The 26,980-nt window shown below is 38.5% G+C and overlaps 1 protein-coding gene across 12 annotated transcripts in view; it reads left to right on the forward strand.

Annotated features, from left to right (window-relative positions):
• cntn5 (contactin 5) overlaps window positions 1–26,980 on the forward strand; it is a 106,567-nt gene that overhangs the window by 40,550 nt on the left and 39,037 nt on the right. For all 12 annotated transcript variants that reach the window (XM_069716315.1, XM_069716313.1, XM_069716317.1 and 9 more), the window contains 5 exons: window positions 5,009–5,218; window positions 10,039–10,162; window positions 10,274–10,449; window positions 20,965–21,060; window positions 24,520–24,723. In XM_069716315.1, coding sequence (XP_069572416.1) covers window positions 5,009–5,218; window positions 10,039–10,162; window positions 10,274–10,449; window positions 20,965–21,060; window positions 24,520–24,723 — 810 coding nt within the window. The remainder of the gene's footprint in view (window positions 1–5,008; window positions 5,219–10,038; window positions 10,163–10,273; window positions 10,450–20,964; window positions 21,061–24,519; window positions 24,724–26,980) is intronic.

Below are 26,980 nucleotides of genomic sequence, written 5' to 3' on the forward strand. Positions count from 1 at the left end.
GTAGTGCTGTGTAAGTGATGCATGAAGTAATTTTCACCAAGGGCAAAAGAGTCACACACCAGAAATATGATTGTGTACGGGGAAACATGATTATTTGCATGCACTACACAGAGCTGGGCCATGCAGTGAATATATTGCTGTGATTGTATCCCTTGAAAAATAAATGTTAATATATGGAGCTGTGGTAAAAAGTCACCTCCACACCATAAGTGTTAACTGCATTTGTCCCAACATCCCAATGACCCAAATGACATGCTCAATGGCAGAAATAAACAAGTCACAGTCCTGCATTTACTTTGGACAATCAAACTTTACTGAAGGGAAGAAATGCAAAACCTATTTTTGATCCCACCATCAGGGCCTAATAGGCTTCCTCCAACTGGCTCTTTTTCTCACAACTGAAAAAAAGGTAATTGTTGATTTCGGTGAGAACGAGAAGTTGGACACAACATGCAAGTCTTGGCAGTCAAGCCGCTTTCCTGTGTAAAATGCTAAAACACTCTAATCAGTACCCAAGTTTTTTTGATTTGGCTTTTCAGAACACATACAATGAGCCTGTGTGCTCCCGCCAGACGTTGTGAAATGCTCCTGCTATCATGAGCCGCATAGCCTGAAACCAGTCGGAAAAGTTTGTTGCGCTGTTGGATACAAAAATCCTATATAACCTATGATTTTGTGTCATTTAATTTTAGGATTATAATCTAATGAAGATTGTAAATAATACAAAAAAAATGTAATACTAGACCTGCCGGATAGAGACTCCTACACGTCCCATTAGCAGGCTCGACACATTAATACCACAGCAGTGTGCGGTTCCAGTGTTACTCTGACAAGGTGGAATCAACTCGTACAATTGTCACAGTACACCACGGATCAGGGAAAAGACTGGATTGTAGTAAGTAGTCCACTGTGATAGGAGGAGAGGTGAGGCTGCATATGATGTATGGATTGTTCCATCAGTAATGATATTCCGCTGAATAAATGGTCTCAAGCATAATCAGCTTCAGTCAATATAATCTCCCTGTGAAGGTCTTCATTAATCTTACAGGCCATGGCTAATCATGTCCGTCTACTTGAGCCCCCATGAGCGTCTCACCTACTTACTGTACGTTATTCTAATTAATTTTTCTCACCACAGTCCAGAGACTACAGACAAATCCTCACAAGACATTGTCTCCTGTGCAGTGTCAAACCAATGACCTCGTAGAAGTAAATGAGTTTTCAGTTTTTCCCCAGGTCTCACCTCTTATGGCTCGAAACATGTCATCCTCCTTTAGCCTCACCTTCACCTCTTTTGTTGGTCTGTATGCATGTTATGCAAGTCCATTGTTTCAAAGCCGTGCAAGTGTCCTTCGTTGCTCATACTGCATATTAACTACACTAATACAGCGTAATAGAAAGGTGATATCCAATAATGTAAACCTAGAGTCTTGATAGTCAAACATACTTATGATAATAAGGACAAGGCAACAGGATCGTTTGCCTTTTTGTTCTTTCTTCAAATATAAAATGGCTGTTGCCTCCTTTGTTGATGTTATCGTGAAAGTGGTGTTAAGACCTGAAACGATCACCAATGGCAAATGCGGCAGGTGCAGCTCTTTCAACAACAATGAGTGCTTCTGATTTTGTACTCTTGAAAGATAGGGATCAGTGGGATCTGCAAGGGTCATTGCTTTTATCAGATGAAGGTGGCAGCTGACAAGAGCAAGTGCCTGTCGGCTTCAGTAGTCAAACAAACAAAAGAGACAGTTTTTTTTATTATGCTTTGTTTGTCAGGATTTGGCCCCTGTCCGAAATGTTGTATTCCTAGGGAAAGGATTGAAACCTTTGTAACTCCCCCTTGGCAGAGCAGTATACAAAATGTTTAGGCTGTTAATGACAGAATATCCCTGCAACCTTGTTATAGTCCCTGACAGAAACAAGTGGAGATGTCTAAGCAAACACTCATGAAATAGAGATCCAAAGCATGCCAATTTATTGCAAAATTTATGTCACACACATGGAAATAATGGGCTGTTTTTATATTTCTGCCAAGTTATGAGTAAACAACTGAATGAGAAATATATATATATACATCTATTCAAATATCCCCATTGTCTTTAGTTATAGTCAACCTTGGTGTCACAAATTATTGCTTGCATGCCATTGTATTACTGTAGAGACACCCAGCTACATCGAGTATTATCCAGCACAACAATACTTACCCTCTCTAACGACATCAAGAGTCATGAATTATGGCATCGTATCTGAGTATATCAGAACCGTGACAACCTTGCGACAGCCCAATTCTATAATGAAGAAAGTTGTAGTGTCACTCAAGCACTTTGATTATTATGTAAAAGTTGTCTAGTCTCCACAATTGAGTAAGTCACTTTTGCACTGTGATAAACAGTCCTGTGATGTTGGCTTCCGGCCGAGTGTGAATGGGCAACAAAAGGTTGCTTTAACACTGTAAGAAGAAGGACTTGAATCCCAGTAGTTTATTGCAAGTTTTTATTTGGTCCACTGCTCTTTTTTTTTGTTAAAAATGACTTTCCCTTACCCAGTATTGCTTTGGGAATCTAAGGGAATCTCTAGGTATCCTTATTATTTGATTTTGATTCCGGGTGCTATGATTCAACAGAATGATACATATACTGTGTAATCCCATTCATAATAACTCGTTATTATTAATGCCACGTGAAACCTGATACATTTATTTCATATTATATTTTTTTTGCCAGACCGAAAGTATAGAAACTTGTGTTGACATGATGTGTTATGATTCCATGTAGATCTCCTGTTTGGTGAGAGAAATGTGTCATTTGTTCAGACAGAGTTTGGAACCTTCACAACGCAAAGTCAGTGCAGATGTCACCTTTTAACAGGATCAACCTATTCTGTAACAAACTGTTTCATTGTCAGCTTTTCTCAACCACACCGACGCAGTCACAGCACAGCTGTCAGTCAGGGACATCCATGTATGAAACAAACAGTCTTAAGTCCAGCCTGCTCCTGACAGCTGGGTCCCATATAGAAAATAATCTGTAGATTATGATGTGATATCTCCTTGAATTTTGTGACAAATGTGATGATAAGTGGGCCGTTGTGCGAAGCCAAAAAGCCGAGGAGAATTTTTTTCTGGTATCTTTGCCCTGAATCAGTCTTACAGAGTCACGTTGCCAGCCTGTAAACTGCTCAACTTGCACCTCGGTAGCTATAAAACCATTTATGTCATCAGGCGGCATACTAATTACATGTTAGAAAACCAATGGTCCAGAAAAACCATCGTTCAGCATTGTTTAAAGTTTGATTTAATTTGTATCGCATGTCAAATGAATATTAAACATCACAAGCTATGCTAATATAGCCACATTTTACCATCAAGTGAGACTCAGTCATACTACATGGGATCTAAAAAGAAGAAAGGAGTTTGGTAATCTTATATATTGTTAAATTCGGCCTTACTACCTCAATTTGATATGGTTTCACATTTTTAATCAGCAGTGAAATGCTTGGCAAAGTTGTGGGCATCAGCAGTGGGGATGTGGTTGACAACACAGCTCAGCTGATTATTTGCAGGATAAATGATTTAACCAACCAACTGCTATTTGCTTTGCTTTTTCTATTTTCAGACTTACAATACCTTTAATTCTAAATGGAGTTCCATATCCTGCTTCTCTACAGAATATGTAAAACAGTAATTGCCCGCTCTCAATTTGTAGATAGCAGTATTTTTTTTTTTGCTGCTGACAAGTCCCCAAAGACACATAATTATTTCTGTTTTATTCAGTTCTTTCATAGCACTTTATCATGTAGCGCAAAACACTCTCACCCCACTTTGCAGAACTTTCATGAGACTCTTCCTGAACTTGACACTTCTTAACTTTTCATTTTCATTTTTGTTGAGTATCATATCTGCACAATATTGTTTCTATATTGTCAGTAATATTAGCCATGTTTTAACTGTGTTGTACAGCTGCTTTGGAAACTATGTGCTGTTGACCAGCTGTCGTTGTGAAAATAATTAGTTGTGTCATCTTGAGTCGTTATATTTATGGTATCATAAAAGTACAACACATTGTCGCAATATACGACATAATGAATTTCATGAATTTGAAGAATATAATGTCGGCAATGACTAGTGACAGCCTTGATGATAGTTTTACTCTATCAGAGAGAATATTATTCTAAACGTCAATGGACTATTTTCCTTTAAAGGAAGCTCTTTCTCTCCTGTTCTTTTATACTTAACCATGTTATTCAGTTTTTAGACTTTGATGACAGTGATCTCCAGAATATGCAGAATATCCCTGGTTTATTTTAAGAACTGCATGTTTTCACCTAAGGCATCATAGGTACCTTTTTAGGCAATTCTTGTATTGTCTGATATACAGCAGATGCTTCTGACTGTATGAGAGCCAAATGGGAAAGACTCCAACAATTGTTCTAAAGAAATAGAATAAAAACGTTTTCGCAAAAGAAATGAGCGTATTTACAGCCAATTTATCTCCTTTTTAACAGGTGTGTTGGTGGAGATTTAGGGAATGATTACTCTTAAGTGGATGTTAGCACTTAGAGGAATATATTTCAGCTCACACAAAGCTCCAAATCTACAACTTGTCGGCTAAATTTCTTTTCAGAAATGTTTTATCACATATACCATGCGGCAATGCATTTTTTATAGATCGTAAGATGCTTTTCCATCTGTTTTACTCAGACCTGTTTCTAAATTATGACTCCTCTATATTCTGCTGTCTTGTGTTCCTGCTTTGTAAACATTACTTTGTTGCTAATTATTCTGTTCCTCAGAGAATGGAAACCAGATTTGAGCTCATCAGTTGTAAAGAGAGGAGAATGGGACATGGGAATAGCGCTATTCTCTATAGTATTGCATACAATATATTTATCTGAAACTCCATTGTGGCAAAAATATTTTTTTCATGTTTTTACAAACGTGACTTCTGGTTCTCTTGATGTCAGGACTATAAATGATATAACTCTTAGCTGTTTCATCTCTTTTTCACAGACTTCGCCAGAGCTGTCCCAGCACGGCCTATATCATATGCAGCAGTATTACGAATGAAACCAGACAGCTCTTCGTCATTGCTCAGCTCGCGGAGCAGACCTCGACAGCACCACGGCGGTGAGCTTGTGACTCCTGACTGGTCTGCTTTCTCCAGTCACCCCCTGTCAGCCCTGAGTCTGCTCAGCTCTCCAGAGGACTACAGGAGTGAAGGTAAAACTAATGGTGCAGTCAAACCTACCGTTTGTTTGCTCTTGTCTAAACCCAAATGGAAAAGTTTTGCTTTTGGTTTCGTTAAAGTTCACACTTACTAACAAACTGTCCACAAAAGAAAATGTGAGCGAATTAGCTCATTAATTAGGCAATTTAGAGACGTCTTCTTGCAAAGATTTAATCTGCAACTTTAGCCAAGGACAATGAACACTGCTGCACATTTTGACACAATTGGATAATTAGTGCTGTATTGCATCATAAGTCCTGACCAACTGGATTGTTTTTGTCACATTATGTATGACTGAGACCTGAATTTTTGGATGGCACTGTTCTCACCTGCTGAAACGAACCCAACCAGAAGGGGTTACCCTCCAGAGTTTAACCTCCTCCAGACATGATTGGAGTGAAGACACTCTTCTGCATCAGCACTCAGCCATCTCTTCTCTCACTTGATGCGTGCAAGCTCCCTGTCTGTTTACATTTGTTCTGGAAATGAATCTTCCCAACCATTATCACTGTGCATGGTCTAAGGTGACCAGGGTCATGCCCTTTGTGAAATTGAAGTGGGATCATGGCAATATCCAGCTCTCTCTGTGTGCCTGTCAGTGTAGAAGCTGTAAATATAAAAGATATGCTTGTCATGAGGGAAGATTTAATACCCCAAACACAGCATGAAAACATGATGTCATAAATTTATACCAGTCACTTTCAGTCCTCTTGTAAAGAATGAATAATTCTACAGGATGTAATGACACATTGGTGCTTTAATATATGATTAATCACATAATGCTTGTTGCATCTGGACTACTTGATTTAAGGAAGCCTAAAGTAGTTTCTGAATTGGCAAACAGGATCAGCTCACAATAGCAGTAATGACGTTAGACACATTAAAAGCAGGCAGAAAATAAAAGTAAGTATTGCTTTTTTTTTTCTTTTTTTAAATGTTTTTCTATTGTTTTGTTTTATTATTTTTTTATTCTGGTTTTGTATCTTTTTCTTTCTTTGGGCCTTTCTGCCTGTCTTTGTGTCTCTTTTTACATTCTGACAGCATAATCACTATTCAGCCATAAAATGACTTGCATCTGTAACCAAGGTGAGGGTAATGCCTCTCCATTGTCAGTGGTGACAAGACCATTATACCATTGTATCGGATTGATGGTCAGTGGATGAAATGAATGCCAAAAAGTAAAGCACGTTCTATGGCGTAAAGGGGCTACTGCTTTTTTGGCTTTGTGACTGACAGATGGCCGTGGCGCTTGAAGTTGAGTGATTGAAACTACTTGTATGTCTTTGTGTGTGTTTGTGTTTTCTCCAGAAACACACTTAAACACAGACCATATGTCCTTAAGGACTTAAAGTCGGCTTTTACATCCAGCTCTTTAATGTTTTTAGATGATCACAAAAATAGATTATCGATGGACACAACTCGGTAATTAATATGTTTAAGATAAATTGTCTTCAATGTTGGCAAACATTCAATGATATCGGCAAAATATGACGTGTGTGCTTTAGGTGCCAATCAAACCCATATTTTTTCTTTGTGTGAGCTAAAGTGGAACGCATGTCTGTTCTCTGTGGTTCTTTGCAATATCATAATGTTCTGATTTAGATCAGGTTTGTTTTTTTAAGATGAAACTCAAAACCAGAAACCTTAACGTTTAGTTTGAAAAAGAAAGTAAATTTCATCATATTTCATGACCCACTCCTTAAGCTATGCAGAACAGGTGCAGCATACTGATATTATTCAGTGTATGTACGTATGGACAAATAGAGGGCTGTTTAAAAGTAGAGACGTGGCGTGCTTTGGTTTTATTTTTAGAACCAGTAACACTACAAGCACCGAGTTGCTTTGTTTTATGTGTACATCAAGGTTTGCAACTCAATATTGATTAATTTTCCTCCAGTGATTAGGACATTACTTCAAAAGGTTTTTATTTCCCTGTAGAGCAGTGAATAGCTGACAGAGGGTTGGTAAGATTATATATTTATACCTCGAGAATAACACCACCAACATTTTGTCATTAGATCATTCCTAAATAGTGACAAGCACTCAAGATTGACTGACTTGCATTGTTCCCTTGTGTCTCAGATCAAATACAACACCAGACAAATCTAAGTGTTCAGTTTGATTATGTCTGTTTGAACAAACAGCATGCGTGTCTACATTATTTAAGTAATGCAGCTGCTGTATTGTGCTGTCACATGCAAACACAGATGGTATTTTGTTTACTGAAGTTTACAATTTATATAAACTCATAGAGAAAACAAGTCCTTTGGAGAACATACAGTTTGGCTGCCTTTTGTGTAGTTTGAAATGCTAAAATTCAACATACCTGGAAAACCTTCTACACTAAGTGCGTCACTTCAGTGTTAACAGAAGGCTGGATCAAAGAGCAGAGTACTCTGAAGCAACAGAAGAGAATAGTAGTAGGGACTGTCAAGCAGAAAACATTAGACCAGCAAACACATGGATATGTGGGCACGTTGGTGTTAAGAAGGGGTCACATTTTACATTAGAGGCTTTTGAAATTCTCAACAGGCGCACCTGAGATCAAGAAACAGTTGGGCTTAGGTGTAGTCATACTATTCAATAAAACTTTTTTCAGATTTTTATATCATATGCATGTGTGATTCAAGCTTTCAAAGGACCCCATTTTATTCTTGCATTGAATTATTTGCGGCGTAGTATATCACTCCCTCTGACTGTGTGCCATTGGTAAAATGAGGAATTTATTGTTAGACAGTCTGTAAATCTTTCTTACAATTCTTTAATTTATTTGTTATTTTAATTACATTTGTATTTGTTTAGGTGTTCAGTCAAGCCTTGGACCTACTTGCTTTTGTAATCTCTCATGTAATGTGCAGTCCTGTGCAATTTACCTCAGTGTTGTTGTTGTCTTGACACACCGAATGTAGAATTGCGGTATAAACCCGTTATTGGCCGACGATCTCTGTGGATATTTTGCTCCCCTTGCGGCCCCCTTAATCTGTGGGTTACCATTTTAAAAATCCCTGTCATAGCAGGAAAGAACAACAACAACAACTTACACACTAAAAATGGCAGCTGTGATGAACATTTAGATCATGCAATAAGGCAGGTGTGTCTGGTTATTTTCAGCCTTTTAGGGAGATTTAGCCATTTTAATGCCAGAGCTCACCTTTCCTCATTCAAATGTTTCACCAATATATATATATATATATAAATATAAATATATATACCCCCTATCATTATTTTAGTATGGCACTGTCGCTGCGTCCTGGACTCAGTGTCGCCCAAGACAAATTTAATAGTCACAAACAATCCAAAGCTTTGATTTATTTTTCACTCAGTTCATTTTGGTCTTTCACATTAAAGCCTATTTCATGGAGGCACTAACTCCAGTGGTCAGGTAACACTCCACTTTTCATGCCCATATTATTACCAACTCCTGATGTGTCGCAATCTATTTTCCATGTGTGTCACATGTATGCTGCACCTTTCAAGCCCCAATGAAAACCAAAGTGTGACAGGCTTTCCTTTTTGCAAATTTTACACAAACACTTGATGGCAGATTATACCTTGTGCCTAAACATGACCTATCAGCAAATGTCCGATTTCTATACTTGTGTTATATATCATGAGGGGAGCAGCCTGTGATGTGGCTGGAGCATGAGTGCTAACAGAAGCAGCTTTTCTTTTCACTTAAATTGAATGTTACTTTCTTTTTATATTCAATTGTTTATAGCACTCGAGTAATACAATACTAGTGTCCAAAAATAAGAGCTACATACCACAAATATTTGTTGCGCAGAATGTACCTATCTGCAGTCCAGATAGGGTCATTTTTGTCATTTGCTTGTTTTATTCTTTTAATTTTGCTTGCAGAGCTTCTTTTCTTTTCTTTTCTAAGACTAGAGCCCTGCTACAGACTATTCCAAAGACAGTAAGCAATGTTGGAGTACTGATCGAGGAAGGAAAGGTTACGTTGTAACATTTCCTCTCATGACAAAGGAAGAAAAGCCTGTTTTCTGTTCAGTGCTCAGCTCATCAGATTAGTCTGTAAAAGGACAGAAAACAGGTCTGAGAAAGGTTGACAAAAACAACAGTGTACTGTTATCACTCCTATAACTTAGTTGTTTACAATGGGATACAATGGTTTGAACATATGTGCTTTAATATGAGACGTGACTCCAGGTCCGAGTGGGAAAAGAGATGCGATGAGATAACACGTCTACACTGCCTGCACTGCACTCACACATAAAGCTGGCAATGAAATATTACTGCAAAGTTAGAACTCTCACTTGTCTCACCTGAATCTGTTTGCCCTTTAGCCAAACAGCAGTAGGTACAAAAGGTGTAAAAGTAATTGGATGATAGCTTTAGGGTAGAACCGAAAGCTGCAACTTTTTCAAACAGTTATTTTTTAACATGTGAATCACAGCCAACCAGATTAATTGTATGATCTCAAAGAATTGTTTCTAACTGAAGAAGTTGTGATATCATCTCTGGAGGGATAGCAGCCCCCAGGTTTCCTTACTGTCAACACATTTTGGACTCTTGCTTTAAGGATTACTAGAATTACTACCTGGTGATGAGCAACCAGTTTTACAATATACAGTATCTGTTATTTCCCATGAAAACATTTTTTTGTCTTCTGCAGAGTGCCTTGCTAGTTTTTGTTACAGTTTGTTTTGTTGTTTATAATTCCATCACAATAAAGCTGTGCATCTTTTGTGGGGAATAATTGAAAAGGTAATTAGATGGGGAAATGGTGTGGTGCTCCTGTTGTGATAATTGCAGTCATCCTTGTTTTTTTTTCTCTCTTTTTGTTTCCTCACAGAGAGTGAAGAGTTTGGGCCGGCTTTTATCCAGGAGCCAGATGATGTTATTTTTCCTTTGGATTCTGATGAAAAGAAAGTGGTGATGCATTGTGAGGCACGGGGCAATCCGCTACCCACATACAGGTGTGACATATATTTGTCTGTCTCCTAATTGCAATTCGGCATTCACACCTCATGAGCTTGTTATTAATCATAAATATAGTAAAGTCCCCTATTCTTCTTCTGTTTTTTCAGGTGGTACGTCAATGGGACAGAAGTAGATTCAGAGGCAGATTACCGCTACAGCTTCGTTGATGGAAACTTAATTATTACCAATGCAAGTGAGACCACTGACTATGGAAAGTACCAGTGTAAAGCAGAGAACAGTTTTGGGACCGTCCTAAGTCGAGATGCTCTATTACAGTTTGCATGTGAGTAGACTTTTATTTTTTATTCATTCCACCATCTTCCATACAGTTCTACCTACAAAAGGTCTATTACATGTTTGATATAATCTATAAAGTACCATCAAGCTGTGTGTATCTGTTAAACAAATTCACATTTTATTTTGTTAGACAAGTGGGTGGACAGCTTGGCAAATAATTCATTTTAAGCTCTTTATCTCTCTTAGTCAAAATAAACCTGTTTGGTTCCAGGGGTAAATAAACATACGCTGATGACAGTAAGGTTTTGCTGCTGAATAACATTCCCACAGGCTCTGTCTGATACTGCTTAGTTGCACTACTAAGAGGGTATGTACCCTCAAATTCTGTGTCTCAGTGGTAAATGGAAGCAAAAAGCACATTTCTTCCCTCAGTAATCCCCTGGACTACCTCCAAAACATCATCACTGGTTAAGGCTGCACACGCAGAAAGAGCAGCGGTCCCAGAGCCCAGAGGAAAATGCATTGTTGGTATACTCTACAGTTTCTGGAGCAATGACCATTATAGCCTTATTGGCATGTCCACAGGGAACTTACTGTTCTTAGTCACTGAGTTATTGCTAGAAAGAAAATGGTCTCATGTGTTTTTATGGGTACTTACAGTTTTTACAGAATTACTTTGGTAACAAATGTCTAGATTAGCCTGAAACTATGTAGAGAAGGAAAAGTGGATGCACTGCAGAACCAAAGCTTTTCTTTTTTTTTTTTTCCTTCATAAGGTTTCATATATATCAGTATGATCAAACAAGTGAATACAAATTAAAGGAAGACGGTCCCAATTTAAATATTAGCCAGACTGCACTGGCAGGCTGAAATGACCAGATGGTGAAGCACAGACACAAGCTTAAAAAAAGTGTTGCTAGTTTGAGGCACACAGGCTGCACTTCAACATGTACCCTCATCTGTCCTCTCAACTGCCCAGAGCTTTTCCTCCTCCTCTCTCCACTTAAGGGTGAGATAAGTATGTAAAAAATTGAACTTGAGCCTTTTTTCTTTCTTTTTTTTTTCCACTGAAAAAGTGAACTTGCCTGAAAGTGAGCATTCAGGCACTCATTTCTTTTTGCGTAAATATTGTGCATTGGCTTGACAGTGAATTATCCATCAACTTCATAGAAACAATATGCACGATTCTCTTTTTCTGGTGTTTTGTCGACATTGTGTTCTAAAGAAATAATGCAGTGTTTTGCAATGCTCCTTGTTTATCATGCATTTCAGTGATGTTTGATTTTTACTACTTGATCTTTGAGACTAAGATGACTAAAGTATCTCAGCATTAGTTATTTTAACATTTACTGTATTCAAATGATTACAGTTCAAACCTAATTCTTATACAGAATGACATCACATTGAAAAGTGACTGCGAGCAGCACGAGTACCCAAGTATCACAATAATGATTATGTGGTATTAGCTGAATGTGCTGAAATGGAAATCATCACCAATGCCATCTTTTAAAAATCATATCAGTTATTTTTTCTTTCTACATTAAAGTCTAGATATGTATTAGATGTTCACGGCATGATTATGATGGCCAAAACAATGAACAATTGCCATATTATAATGATATATATTAAACATTTAAACCAAAAAATGATAACCCTATTTTATCTGAGTTGCTATTAGGTGATGATGTTGCACCTTCAAACAGATTAATGTTCACTATAAAATTAATGAAAATTACGTGCGACAGCAACTTATAATGTAAAATTCAATTTGTATGTGATCGACTAAATTTAATTAAAGATGGATCAATAATCCATTTCTTATCTGATTTGGTCAGCTCAAAAAGATCAGTTTATAGTTGGCAATCAAGCTATCATTGTTATAGCTGCATATACTACCTTCCCACCTTGTGGCCTAATCTTTTTGAGCCAGCCTATTTTATTTATCTTTGTTACCTTTTATTGAAGTATTCCAAAACTGTTTTAATAAAAAATTATTCAATTTAATTAAAAAAAAAAAAAAAACATTTCTACCTATCCATTTAATTTGGTTGATTTGTTCTCAAAAGTAACAAAGGAAGAAGGCAAGCTGGGAAATGCTACTTTGTCCGGGATATATGATATGTGAGGGGTGTTTGGGATGAGGGGAGGGGTCCAAGAGAAATATTGCACGGAGGCACGGTGCAGCAAAATGTCAGCTGAAGAAACATACGAGGCTGCAGAAAGAAAGAGAGCCTTTCAACTTTTGCGGAAGCAAAAATAAGCAGATGGTCGATCCAAATTAATCAAGCAAGGCTAGAGAGCGCCATATTGTCTCACCCCATATCTAATAGAATTACACTAATGCCTCTGGACCATTGGTCATAATAAATCTTGTTTTTCAGAGTCTTCCTTTTTATTAGCTACATGGCGACTGACAGCTGTCACAAGGGAGCAATTTTGCCACCTTCTGTCTTGGAGTGTAAACCATTATCAGTATTGTTGTATGTGCTTACAGTCATCGTCAGTCTGGTATATCGTGGCACCTCTAATATGTATATGCAGGTATGAATCCAGCTATTTCAGTTAGCTGCTTGCAGTTCTTCCAGTGTTTGCTTTTCAGAAGTCCCAAAGCATGTTATGGATCAAGCAGTTGGCGTGTTTGGGGTCATGTTCGTTTGACTGGCAGGTGTTTCAGTTAAGAAGATGGCCCCTTGTCACACATCAGCTTCACCCAAGCCACCTTTGCAGAAAAATGGATTTTCTAGTTTCTATAACAGACAGGTCAGTCAGCATGTAGTTGGAGGCGTGACAGCTCAGATAGCCAGCGCCAGTTTCAATGTGCTACAGTGGAAATAAATTGCCTGTAATTGCCGATCATTAGTATTTGACTCTTTTTCTCAAATCACATCATTTCCTTATAGTACAGTAGTAAATGTTCAGTGGTTTGGAGCCCTACAACATCACTCAGTGAGAAATTGTTTGACTATTTCAGTTATACTAATGAGTTGGCAACAAATCCACCTTTTCACCTCTCGCAACTGTTGCTGTTCTGCCATCTGAAAAAGCGGTCAATAATGTCCATGTGGGAGAATTGATTCTTTGTCTCGTGGTAGCAAACACCATTATTGTTTCAGGTAAAGAAACAAACAATTATTTCATGTTGATAACATTAACAGCTAATTACATATATACCGTGGCGATACGATAACAAACAATTGTCCTTATTGAAAAGCACATATAGACTACAAGACTCATTAGACTAACTGCACATACGGTTGTGCTAATTAATGGTTACCCGAAACCTTTCATCCTCACGGTTGGGAAAGGAAATATTTTACAGGAAACTGGCCAACATCCTTTCTGCATCATTCGTCCTGTCTGTCATCCTCTTTGTGTTGCAGATTTGAACAGACAGAGCTCTACAGGTACCGTTGGATGAAAAAGGATGACTGATCTCCTAGAATTCAACCAAGTTTAAGAGACACAGCTCAGTCATCTCAACTGAAGTAGCTCAACTTTATAACTGTGTTTCTTTGTAGCTTGTTTACGTGTAAAAGTGATCAGGGATCAGTAGGTCGACTGCAGGAGGAGTGTCATGTTTGATGAGTTGGTTGTAATGTCCCTCTTACTGGTGCATTTTTCTGGGTTTGGTGGTAACCGGCATTGCCCTCTCTAACCCGAATAATACACTATAAAGCTGAAATAGAACCTCAAGTCCATTTCAGTGTTTTAGCCATATGTGAGTGAAATCCCTCGTAAACAGGCAGCGACATTCAGAGCAGAGCAGAAGAGCGAGAGAGAGAGAGCAAAAATCACCCCGCAGAACGGCTTCATGTGGTGTCCATTGTACACAGCAATGGACTTATCAGATGTTATTATTGGCTGAAATTCCATTATCAAAAAAGCAGCAATAATTACTTTTTCTTGCAATTCTGATCAATGATACACACACTGCATTCTTAAAAAAAATGTACGTATAGGAAGTATAATAATTTCCGTTTACAGATATCCGGTACAATCTAAGTATATTGTTGTATACTACTAGACTGGTGTTACCAGACCCAAATTTCCTGCGTGAAAATCTGGGGCTAAGCCAAAAGTGTCCGACACTCTGCCACTGCTGCAACTACCTTTTGAAAAAAATAAAAATGCTCGACTTCAGCGTTATCGTACCTAACCGCAGACACTGGTCCCTGATTGGTCCACCCATCAGAATGGATACAAGAGTGATACGAGCAGCGTATCCACACTATAATCACAGCGGAGCAGGGCTAATAAATTACAGGTATAGAAATACCAACTTTGTTGTTCTGAAAAAAATGTAACGAGAAATAATTCTATTTTGTAAAATCCTGTAAGGCTGCCATATCGGGTTTCTTCTTAAATATGCTTAACTTGACATGAGAGCTCACTCGGTAGTTGCTGCTGGCTCTTTACTTAGCATGTATGCAGAAACCCTGTCATCCCGGGACTTTCTTTTTCCTCCAATAGAGCTTTTAATTGCATACATTTTGACTAGTCACTGTAGGGAAAGCTCAGGTGTATTTATGATGGCTCAGTTCCATTAAGTGTCCCAGTAAGCCATGACAGTGAACCAGCACGCACAAAAGCAGGACCTCCTCTCAGTGGGTTGCAGCCATGATTAACAATAAGTCAGAATGTCTGCCTTTAAAGAGGTCTTTTTTTATTTTATCCGTAGCTGTTTACCACATGAAGTGACATTTTTTTTTGTTACTGTTTTTTTTAGCTCTATGCAGTGCAGATATTCACCAGCATCAATGTGAAATTCTCTACATATCTTTAAAATGCGATCCTTCAAAAGGCTAGTCAGAACAAAGGGGAAGGTGCCCTGCAGCACACATTTGAATGCGGAACCCTTCCTTGCTCTTTCAGCATATCAAATGGTGGGTATTTATCACTCAGCATGGAGCTCCACTTTTTCTTCCCCTTTCTCATTGGCACTGCACATTTTCATGCAATGGCACATGTATTCATTGCTTTACCTGGTTCACATAAGCAGTATAGGAGCCATTCTTTCCATCATGAATTTAATGATATTTAGAAGTGACTGCTTTTGACGTGTGGTGCAGTTAATGTCCATTAAGATATCCCATAGAGTCAGCAGGCATCTGCTTTTAGATGGGGGGCATTATTCTCCCAATTACAAACTTCAGGTACTAAAATTTTAAGCAGAGAGAGCTAAATTCTAGTCTCTACAACTTGGCCTGAACAAAATTTCCAATTTTTATATACATCCTGCATATTAAAGTTTGATTTGGACCTTGAACAAAATGCTAAAGCTTAATAGACCAAATGTTATACGGCATGACAGTGGCTTTATACTATATTGGACACATGAAAATAATGTGTTCCTTTTGATTTGTTAAGCAATAAATGCTCAGTTTGCCTTTAATATTCTTAAGACTGTGCTACGGTTATATTAGTGCAAGTTTTACAATTTTGTGTCTGTGCCTGCAGTATTTAGTCTTATCTCATCTTTATGAAGGCACAAATATCATTGTAGTGCCTAAGAGAACATTTTGAGTTTTCATGTTGAAATTTTTGCTTTCTCCCAGTATCTGGCAGACAAGTTGGGCCGGCCTGAATGAAATTTGTGGAGTTGGACAAAGAGTGAAATGATTTGCCTGTGCAGCACTGCATTTTACCCTCTAGCCCAGAGGCTTGCTATGTTGAGCTGGCGTCCTGAACACAGCCCTGTTTCATGCAGGAAATCAGGGGAGAGTTTGAGTGCACCTGCCACAGTGTGTGAGGAAAGGTTCAGTCAAGGCTCTCCATATTCAATCCGCTGGTCATGTAGTCTGTTCGAAAGATATTTCAGTACTTGTTGTTTTTTTCTCTCTTTTTGTTTTGAAATTCTGAGCTGCTGAACTCACACTTGTGCTGCTTTTCAGCCGTGACTTTGAAGGCAGCAGGCAGAAAGGAGGCCTCTGATCTTTCTCCCTTAAGAGTTCTTCTCTCTCTGCAGACGTGAGTCTGGCTGAGGCTCAGGTATCGAGCCACTCCGAGCAGTACAGTAGTAATGAAATTAGCGGGATGCTTTGAATTGAGCTTTGGAAGATCAACACACACACACACACACACACACACACACACACACACACACACACACACACACACACACACACACACACACACACCACTCAAATATATTCTACATTATCAGTAGTTAATGTTTATTGATCAAATTTATACTCACTCTGAAATAACTAATTTAAACTGAGCACGTGCTCTGGTGCTTGCTGCAAATTTCCTCACTGCATTTCTGGATTTTAAACATTTATATGAACATATGTTGATGAGTAATTTATGAGGAAGCTCTAATGTCCATGCTGTTTTTACATTATTAAAAAGGCATTAATATTGAATTGTTTACATAGCTATAGTTTGGAAGGGGAAATAATAGGTCAGTTTAGAATTCCATTTCAATCTCATCTCCTGGTTCAATAACTTATGAATGCTTCCTACAGTGATGTCTGAGTTTTTTCATGATGGAAACACCCGCTGAGCCTTTATTTGCTTATTTTCTAAATGTTTTACTTGCCAAGTGGTCATTGCATATACAGTGGGTATGGAAAGTATTCAGACCCCTTTACATTTTTCACTCTTTGTTTCATTGCAGCCATTTGCTAAAATCAAAAAAGTTCATTTTATTTCTCATTAATGTACACTCAGCACCCCATCTTGACAGAAAAAAACTGAAATGTAGAAATTTGTGCAAATTTATTAAAAAAGAAAAACTGAAATATCACATGGTCATAAGTATTCAGACCCTTTGCTCAGTATTGAGTAGAAGCACCCTTTTGAGCTCGTACAGCCATGAGTCTTCTTGGGAATGATGCAACAAGCTTTTCACACCTGGATTTGGGGATCCTCTGCCATTCTTCCTTGCAGATCCTCTCCAGTTCCGTCAGGTTGGATGGTGAACGTTGGTGGACAGCCATTTTCAGGTCTCTCCAGAGATGCTCAATTGGGTTTAGGTCAGGGCTCTGGCTGGGCCAGTCAAGAATGGTCACAGAGTTGTTCCGAAGCCACTCCTTTGTTATTTTAGCTGTGTGCTTAGGGTCATTGTCTTGTTGGAAGGTGAACCTTTGGCCCAGTCTGAGGTCCAGAGCACTCTGGAAGAGGTTTTCTTCCAGGATATCTCTGTACTTGGCCGCATTCATCTTTCCTTCAATTGCAACCAGTCGTCCTGTCCCTGCAGCTGAAAAACACCCCCATAGCATGATGCTGCCACCACCATGTTTCACTGTTGGGATTGTATTGGGCAGGTGATGAGCAGTGCCTGGTTTTCTCCACACATGCCGCTTAGAATTAACACCAAAACGTTCAATCTTGGTCTCATCAGACCAGAGAATCTTATTTCTCATAGTCTGGGAGTCCTTCATGTGTTTTTTGTCAAACTCTATGCGGGCTTTCATATGTCTTGCACTGAGGAGAAGCTTCAGTCGGGCCACTCTGCCATAAAGCCCCGACTGGTGGAGGGCTGCAGTGATAGTTGACTTTGTGGAACTTTCTCCCATCTCCCTACTGCATCTCTGGAGCTCAGCCACAGTGATCTTTGGGTTCTTCTTTACCTCTCTCACCAAGGCTCTTCTCCCACGATTGCTCAGTTTGGTTGGACGGCCAGGTCTAGGAAGAGTTCTGGTCGTCCCAAACTTCTTCCATTTAAGGATTATGGAGGCCACTGTGCTCTTAGGAACCTTGAGTGCTGCAGAAATTGTTTTGTAACCTTGGCCAGATCTGTGCCTTGCCACAATTCTGTCTCTGAGCTCCTTGGACAGTTCCTTCGACCTCATGATTCTCATTTGCTCTGACATGCACTGTGAGCTGTAAGGTCTTATATAGACAGGTGTGTGCCTTTCCTAATCAAGTCCAATCAGTTTAATTAAACACAGCTGGACTCCAATGAAGGAGTAGAACCATCTCAAGGAGGATCAGAAGAAATGGACAGCATGTGAGTTAAATATGAGTGTCACAGCAAAGGGTCTGAATACTTATGACCATGTGATATTGCAGTTTTTCTTTTTTTTTAATAAATTTGCACAAATTTCTACATTTCTGTTTTTTCTGTCAAGATGGGGTGCTTAGTGTACATTAATGAGAAATAAAATGAACTTTTTTGATTTTAGCAAATGGCTGCAATGAAACAAAGAGTGAAAAATGTAAAGGGGTCTGAATACTTTCCGTACCCACTGTATATTGCACTTCCCACAAGACGATACTACAAGACAAAGTACTGCACATCTATGTAGGTGGCTCTCTGATTTCTCTCTCATAACCAGTGTTGTTGCTGCGGCCTGAAATGTCAAATGAATAATTCCCCGTGTGCCTGGAGATGTTCCCCCATTACAGGGTGTTTTCAACAACAAGTGGAATAAAGCTTTTAAACTGTATATACTGTACTGCAGGCTGAATTGTTATAATGCTGTCACAGTTTTCTAAAATAGCAAAACCGAAATTCATAAAAGAGGAAATCACATTTAATATTTATTAAATTAGCCAAGCTGTCTAGAAAGACTTGTTTCCACATTATATAGGCTGGCAGAATAATTGAAAGAGAAGGGTTTATCTACAGAAACACACGTACTCGCATCTGGTTGCTGCCAAGTACAAGAGTCATGCTGTAGGTCAGTAATTACTCTTGTTGTACTTGTATCCGTGTTATTTACTCCCTTATTACTCACCCTGTTTATCATCTGATGAAAAATCTATGCAGATTACTTGTTGTCTATTTACTAATTAAAGACATTGATCAAAGATAACACATGATTTCTGATGGAGTTAAGAAGGACAAAGAGGTAGAGGGAAGCTGCACTCACAAAAAAGATGGGGTGGTGACAGCTGCTGGTGAATCAGTAGTGACGATGGTGACAATCATTTGCTTCGCATCCATGCACTGGTGGCACTTTGTTACACAAATAAATCAACACCAATCCAACCTATCCAATGGGCCAAGACGATGGGGCCGAGGATAGCTTAGTTTAACAACAAAAATGGCAATACAGCCAACATCATAATACCACATTATAATACAGACACTCAAAGCCCACAGTTTGAATGGAAGCATCTAACGTTGAATTAGCAGTGCAGCATGTGAGGAATCAGTTATCGGTAAAATGCTGAGTAAATCATAGTTAGTTCTAAACAACATTGTGCACCAAGATAAGTTATCCATAGTCATCTGCGGTCAAGACTTCCTAGCTGTGTGTATTGTTGCGCTGTCATTGCTCACTGTCTGAAGCTGATAAACTGAACTATAGGTTCAGCCTGGCTTGTTGTAAAGCAGAGGAAATGGTGGGCATGGCAAATTGATTTGTGGTATGGATTGAAAGCTTGCAAATCCAGGTTGTATGACAGGGTACCCGACCGGCTCAGAAGGTGCAGCATACTACATGAAATATCTACTCTTCTGTTAGTTTTCCACATATTTCACCTACCCCTTTTTTTTTAATCATATATTTATTTATTTTTGTATTTGTCTTTTAGTTTATTTTTCACAGTGAGTCAGTGGGGATCATGTTGCGCTCCCTCAGTGCTTTAATGAGGAGGAAATGGGAAAGAGACCACATTGGTGCTTTGAAAATTTTTGAATTGCCCTGCATGGTACATTCTAAAATGAATGCCACAAACTCCAATCATTATTAAATTTGCCAGAAATACAGGTTTCATAAGTCACTTGGAGACATCATTTTCCAATAGTTCCAGGGTAATGGTAAATACTGCCCATCAAAGTGATGAAATGAAAGTGGTGGAGAAGTAAAGACCCACCTTGGGTCAGCAGCCTGTCATTGCTTCAAAAACAAATTAAACGGGCAGTTCTAGGTTCCAATGGTTGCACTTGTGAGATTTCAGATTAAACCTGTTTTGATCTGCGAGAAGAGAAACAACTTGTACATTCAAACTAATATTGTAAAGTGACTGATTGTTCCAAACAGCATGACAAATCGACACATGATAACTGAGAAAACATCTAAGCCTAATCAAGTCTGCAGTGATTCTTGTGTTAAAGTCTCAACAGTGATTGTTATTTTGAAGTTGCAAGACAGGAGCTCCTTGTATCTGCAGTATAATTTTCGCGACTTCAAGGGTTTTCCTGTCCTCCTGTTTAGGTCCAGTCTTCCCTACTTACGCTCATATTGGACATTTCTGCAGAACATGATTTAAATCCAATGCATTTAGTGTAAATGCAGGTGGTAGAATGCCATATACAGCTGCTATGAGTTGTTAATGGGCATGTAAGTCCAAATACTTTTATTTGCTTAACCTCAACCATTGCTTAACCTTTGTTTCGGTTAGCTTAAAAGCGTCAAATATAGTCTCTTAATCAGGTAGTACATGGACAGAAAAATAATCAGCAATTACAAAAATTGGTTAAGTGAATTCTCATGTAAAAAAACTCAATTCTCAGGCTGCAGATTTTCCGTTTTTTATCCCCACATTACCAACACTAATCACACAGTGGCTGAAAGCTTTATGTTTATGCAAACAAGTGAAAATTCAAGTTATTTCCCATTTATTGCTAAAAAAAAAAAAAAAAGATCATCTTTGCTTGTTATTCTAGATCTTGGTGCTTTCAGTACGAAGACCCGAGGTGGGGTTTCGGTGCGCGAAGGCCAAGGTGTGGTACTCATGTGTACCCCTCCACCTCATTCACCAGGTAAGTTTAGCTATTCAGTCATAGGCAGAAGAAACAATATTTTCCTCTCTTCATTTCCTTTGGGACCATCCATAAACTCATCACTGTTTATCATCATTTCTCTCACAGCAGGTAATTCTTTTTATTACTGTGCCAATGTGAATAATCGCTCACTTTATTTATTTATTTATTGCATTTCTTTTTTAATGATGAGTTTTTGTAGCCGTCCAGTCTGCTATCCATCCATCTATTGTGTTCAGATGATGAGTGGGATAAATTATGCCACCAACAAAGCCAGAACACAGATTCTCAGAGATCAAATTTGCTGGATCATTAGAAATGGAAAGAAATGTTACACAACAAATTATTTCATAGGCACTGCTCTTTAATGGAATATCTTGAATATCCCTCTACAGTTGTTCTCTAATGCTAGCTCCTATAGGAGCCATGAATCATCCAGGTTTTCTGTTTGCATCAGCTCTGTCGTACTGGTACACTGCACCCATGGGGATGTTTGCCAAGTACTCCTCAGCACCTTTGCCTGTTTCTAGATCCCATTTTGCATATTATGATAGCAACCAGAGAGTGAGTGACAAAATAGCTGACAAAAAAAGACACAATTAATGATGCGTAATGATTGACAGGTGAAGTGTTATACAAATGATTCTCACCCTTAAAGTTCTCCCATCAGTCACAGTCCAGGTGTTGCCTTTGCTCGGGGGAGATGTCATTTTTAACTCTGAATTCAAAAATCGAACCATCACACACATGCATTTGTTTTTTGAGTGATCAAACTTCATGCCGAACTTTTGTCTCCCCCTTCTGCCAGTGAGAGCGAGTACAAAAACACTGTTGACACATGCCCACGTAATAGACTCCGCCGTAGCTCGCTCTGTTGCTGCTTTTGCAGCTGTAAAACGGGGGATAAATTGTTTTGAGCATCACAATCCTGTGAATGTTTGTTAAGTCTAGAAGAGCTGCATAATTGAATTATTTTATCTCCGTTCAAGTGATCAAAGGGCTTAACCAGAAGTTAGTCGGCTGAGGCGGCGTGAACCTCTGGTGGGTATGATGCCCATGGAGATTGCCCAATATGCATTCATCCAGTCAGCACAGGAATGTCTTACAAGACAGCTTGAATCTAACAGACGTTCATTTATATGTAAAGTCACGCGCAATAGTGTTAACATTTGTTCAAACTCAAACCCTGGAGATGATGTTCTGGAGTGATGGCAGCAGAATGGAAATATTGATTTTCTGTCATTTAAAGTTTGTTGCAGTCTTGCTGCTATAAACTGTCAAATTGACCCAGATTTCCGTCATAATGACATAGTGTACGACCCTCTTGTTCCATCGCTTGCATTGAATTGACCCAGTGGATCAATACAGAATATGTTTTATATATAATCGCTCGTACGTTAAAAGTGCAATTCAGAACATAGAGAGTATATTTTAATCTTTGCATTACTGTTTTTATTGTGAGTGCGAAGTTGCTAAATTCATTGTGACACATATCAGCATTTATGGGTCATAGAGCGATGAGAAAATACAGAAAAGATAATCTCATCAAAGTGCTACGTGTGCCAGAATAATTGAAGGAACATTGGCTTATTAAGTATCAGTGCCATGTAATGAGAGTTTAACACATTTAAGTCATTGTAAAAAATTGTATTAAAAAGTAGTCACAGTGAGATAAAAAGTAATCGATGAGGCAACCTTGGATAACATTGCTGTCAGGAAATTTTGATTTATATTTCACAAGCTTAAACAGTCCCTCAACAAAAGCCATTGCAATATGAGCATCTATGCTTTTACAGCTTTAATGTTTAGTTTTGGCCTTATTCAACTATGCAAACCTTGATATTATAGTGGTCATACTAAACTCAGAAAGTTCATTACATCTAGCAGCTTTGTCACTCAGAATATTATATTGTCAGAATATTTCCTTTTTTTGGTTTTGGTAAATGGCCGACAGATCTCAGAAAACCAAGGCTTTTTTTGAATGCTTATTTTTCATGTTTACTGAAAATATTTAAATAAACAATACAGGTAAGATTATAATTTATTTCTTCAATATTTTTAACATGAAATTAAAAATTATCTTCAACAGCTAAAATGATTTTAAACAATGACACGAGCATAGAATTTGCCTCTGTGATGAATGCTTTGGTGAGTCAGAGCGTGTCACAATTGAAATTCAGCTTGTATATGGAGTGTTATTAAAATGCTACTTAAATTACATGGGTCTCATGAGTGAAAATAATTTGGAATCACTCAGATGTGAAAAGTTTATTATTTTTCATTTCATGGCTTTGGCCAGTTTTTATGTGCATCTTTGGTAAATAGTGTTTTATGTTTATGAATTATGATGACCTTTGAATTAAACCCGCTGGAACTCGGATGTCTCTGACGATGCTAACTGTTTTTTGCAAAGATTATTGTCATTTCGAAGCATTACATCATTATCATTATCATATTTGTATAGTTTGTGTTGTAGCACCACGTCTGGATGTGTGTTCCCCATTTCTACTCCTTTATCTCTGCTTCCATCGTATTATTAAGCAGTCCTCTTAATAGGTGAATCAAAGGATGCCAACTTTATAAATCAATTTGCTGATATAAAATATTTTACAACTGTATTTGCTGTATTTTTATTTCGATTTTCTTATTATTGCAATCACTAACTTTGAGCCTAAACTGAGTGTTAAAATTGTGCAGAAACATCTTTGCATCTCTAAAACATCAGTTTTAAGTGGACAATAGGGAAAATCTGGTGTTTTTATTTTTAAGCTTTATTTCAGATCAAGAAGTTATGAAACATTGTTAGGAATGTTAAATATGATTGTTAATTTGTCCCTTTCTTTGCTAGTCCTCTTTATTTAAATACAATGTTGGATGGGGCCGTGTAGAAGTCTTCATAACGATCACAAAACAAACATCTTCCATCATCCATCCATCCATCCATCCATCCAAACACAGCCACATCTGCACACATAAATATATAGGATGAAATATACTCAGAATGAAATATAAAAGAATCAAACTAGTTTCAAATACCTTAATAATCATTCAAAGATCATTAACTATAAAGTCAGAACAATCCTTTTGTGTGCTCTGTATTGTCTGGTCGCATTATGCGAGATAATAACCTCTAACACATACGTACAATCATACACACACCCAAGCTTACTGGAATCAGGCCACTCTGGAATATTTATTTCATGAACAGTGCTTTATAGTGTTGACATTATTCACGTTATGCTAAATTATCAATGATTAATAATTTTCTTGATATTGCTTGACATGGGTTGTAATAGTATATGCAGAATGTTACTAATAGCAATACTGTAAACACAGTGGGTCTGGGTTAGAAAATACCAATGTTCCACATGTCAGATCATATTTATTGTACAAATGTAAGCAGCAGGTCAAAAAGCCCTGTATTTTTCTAATGTGCATGGTCTTTCCTTGCTTTTTCAGAGATCATCTACAGCTGGGTGTTAAACGAGTTCCCCTCATTTGTTGCCGAGGACAGTCGGCGCTTCATCTCCCAGGACACAGGAAACCTGTACATCTCGAAGGTGCAGCCCTCTGATATAGGAAGTTACGTATGTCTGGTGAAGAACACGGTGACGAATGCAAGGGTTCTGAGTCCTCCAACACCTCTGACTCTGAAAACAGACGGTAAGGCATTGATTAAACCACAAACAGAATATTGTTCTTTCCCTGCTCATTTGAGTATATAGGTGTTTTGAAATTCTTATTTTTGATTTTGATTTTGATCTATTGCAGCACTATCTCCCTCTGAGCTTATTTAGCACAGATGAAAATCAAAAAGCTTATTTCATATTCTGCTGCTGCATTTTATTGTATCATATTGGATTTGGAGAGAACTTTCAGATTAGATAGGTTAATAAAAGTGGGGTGTTTTTTTCTGCTTTGCACTCAGCTCATGTTAGTGGAGGATGTTTTGAATTCCATACACACTGTAAATAGATAGTGAGCGATGCTTTAACATTAGTGCGGGGAGTCCTCTTTGCTCACAATGTGCTTTGGTGAAACTGGCCATCAGGGAAATCATTTTCCTGCATAAAATTAACTGAATCAATGGCCCTTGCTGTGGATGGGATTCTGTTCTTTTATACAAGCCTCTCAGGAGCCATGCTGTGAAGCAGTTTGTTGGTTTCAGGTGTGGATTTCACCTACAGGCTTTTTACGTCTGACTACACAGAGAAACGTCCATCACTTCACACAAATGCCTGTCATTGTCAAGGCTTTCAAAGAGCTGAGATTACATCCCCAGTGAAGCTGGGAAATGGCCTTTGTGCCTCAGAACCAGGTTTGTCCCAAATGTTATAACACAAATTTACCTCTTAAGGATTACATTCCTTCCAGCATGATTCTTGCTCTGTATTTCCATAACCTTGTATTTAGTGGCCTTAAGAGACCAACATACTACTTGGAATGTAACCACACTAAATTGGTTTGTGTCTCCTGCTAACTGAGATTCAAAATGCAGTCAGCAGGGCATGCGGTCAGTCTGCTCTCAGCATTGTTATGTGCGTCATGGTTGGCTGAAGAAGCAGAAGTAATCTTTGCTATTATTTTTCCAACAATAACTGAAGGAGGACAAATCAGTTCAGCAGCATTCATACATGTGGTTGTGATAGTGGTTTGAAGGACAGCACTCTCACCTGCAACACAGCATAGCCGATTCAGATGCCCCTCTACACCTGTAGGTTCATTCTGCCAAGGAATGTCTTGGCATCTCTTGCTCTGCAAATCTCATGATGCCCAGCCACCTTTCATATTGTGCATTTTTGTATAAAATGCCGAAAATTACATTGGCGCACCCCACAGCAGTCACCCAAATGTTGCCGGCTGTATGCAGCCTTCAGTCATTGGAGTCTGACCAATTAGACGCTGCAATCTGTGCCTCAGTAAAAGTGAGTGATTATTACACAGCAGACAGTTCAAGCTGGATCTGTACGTGCCTCACCACTGTCAACTCCAACCCTGACTCTCTTAATCAAAACAAGCATCTGGGCTCCATTATACCCAGCTGGAGGCCATTGATCGTCAAATCAGAATCCACCTTGAGCAGGAAGGGGCTAAACACTGAACTCTGGACTAATCTGCTGTTTTTAAACAGACAAGAGTTCATCTCAGAAACACTATCTGTTTGATTTCTTGGTTTCGTGTCAATGGAAGCAAATGCTTTTTATTACTGTGGACAGCAGCTGTTTTAAAAGTGCTTTGGCTGTGAACACGTGAGGCATATGTTTGTTAGTAAAAAAAAAAAAAAAAACAATAATACAGCAAAACTGAATCACTACAAATAAAACATTCTGATGTTATACACAGCCTTTAATGTAATTTTGTGGATTTTGCTGTTAATCTAGCAGCTGCCCGAGTTATAGCAACATTATTTTGGTTAAAGAAACACCGTTTCTATCCTATAACAGTTTACCATGCAAGAGTGACCTACCGGAGGCCTGTACTATAAAGCAGGTTGGACATACCCAGAATATCTTTCCGTTCTTTGGCTTAACTAAACCTAATAAACACAATCATACTGAGAGGTCGCATGACGATAATAATTTATCGACCCGGAATTGATGCATTAACATAAAAGGGGCGGTGTTCGCAGCACCTGACTAATCACAAACATGCACAGCTGTACCGGAGGCAGAACAAATATGACAAATATGTAGGAAGTAAACACACAATCCAGGCGAAAGGCCAAATGCAGGAGGGACAGCTGGTATTATTGCCGACTGTGAAGGTACAAATTAAAAAGCTTATAATATCACTGCACCATTATTAGGGCACAGGTTCATCTGACTTTAATTACATTCCGGTACATTAATGTCATGCTTATATGCATTCTTTCAAATCAGAGTCTGAGCTAGGTAAGGAATCTGGCTTCATTTTGTGGTGC

The sequence above is a fragment of the Brachyistius frenatus genome, unplaced genomic scaffold (assembly GCF_029030835.1).
Source record: "Brachyistius frenatus isolate BFR_SWC_R1_liver_20210118 unplaced genomic scaffold, ASM2903083v1 Contig_155, whole genome shotgun sequence".
Classification (NCBI taxonomy): Eukaryota; Metazoa; Chordata; class Actinopteri; family Embiotocidae; genus Brachyistius; species Brachyistius frenatus.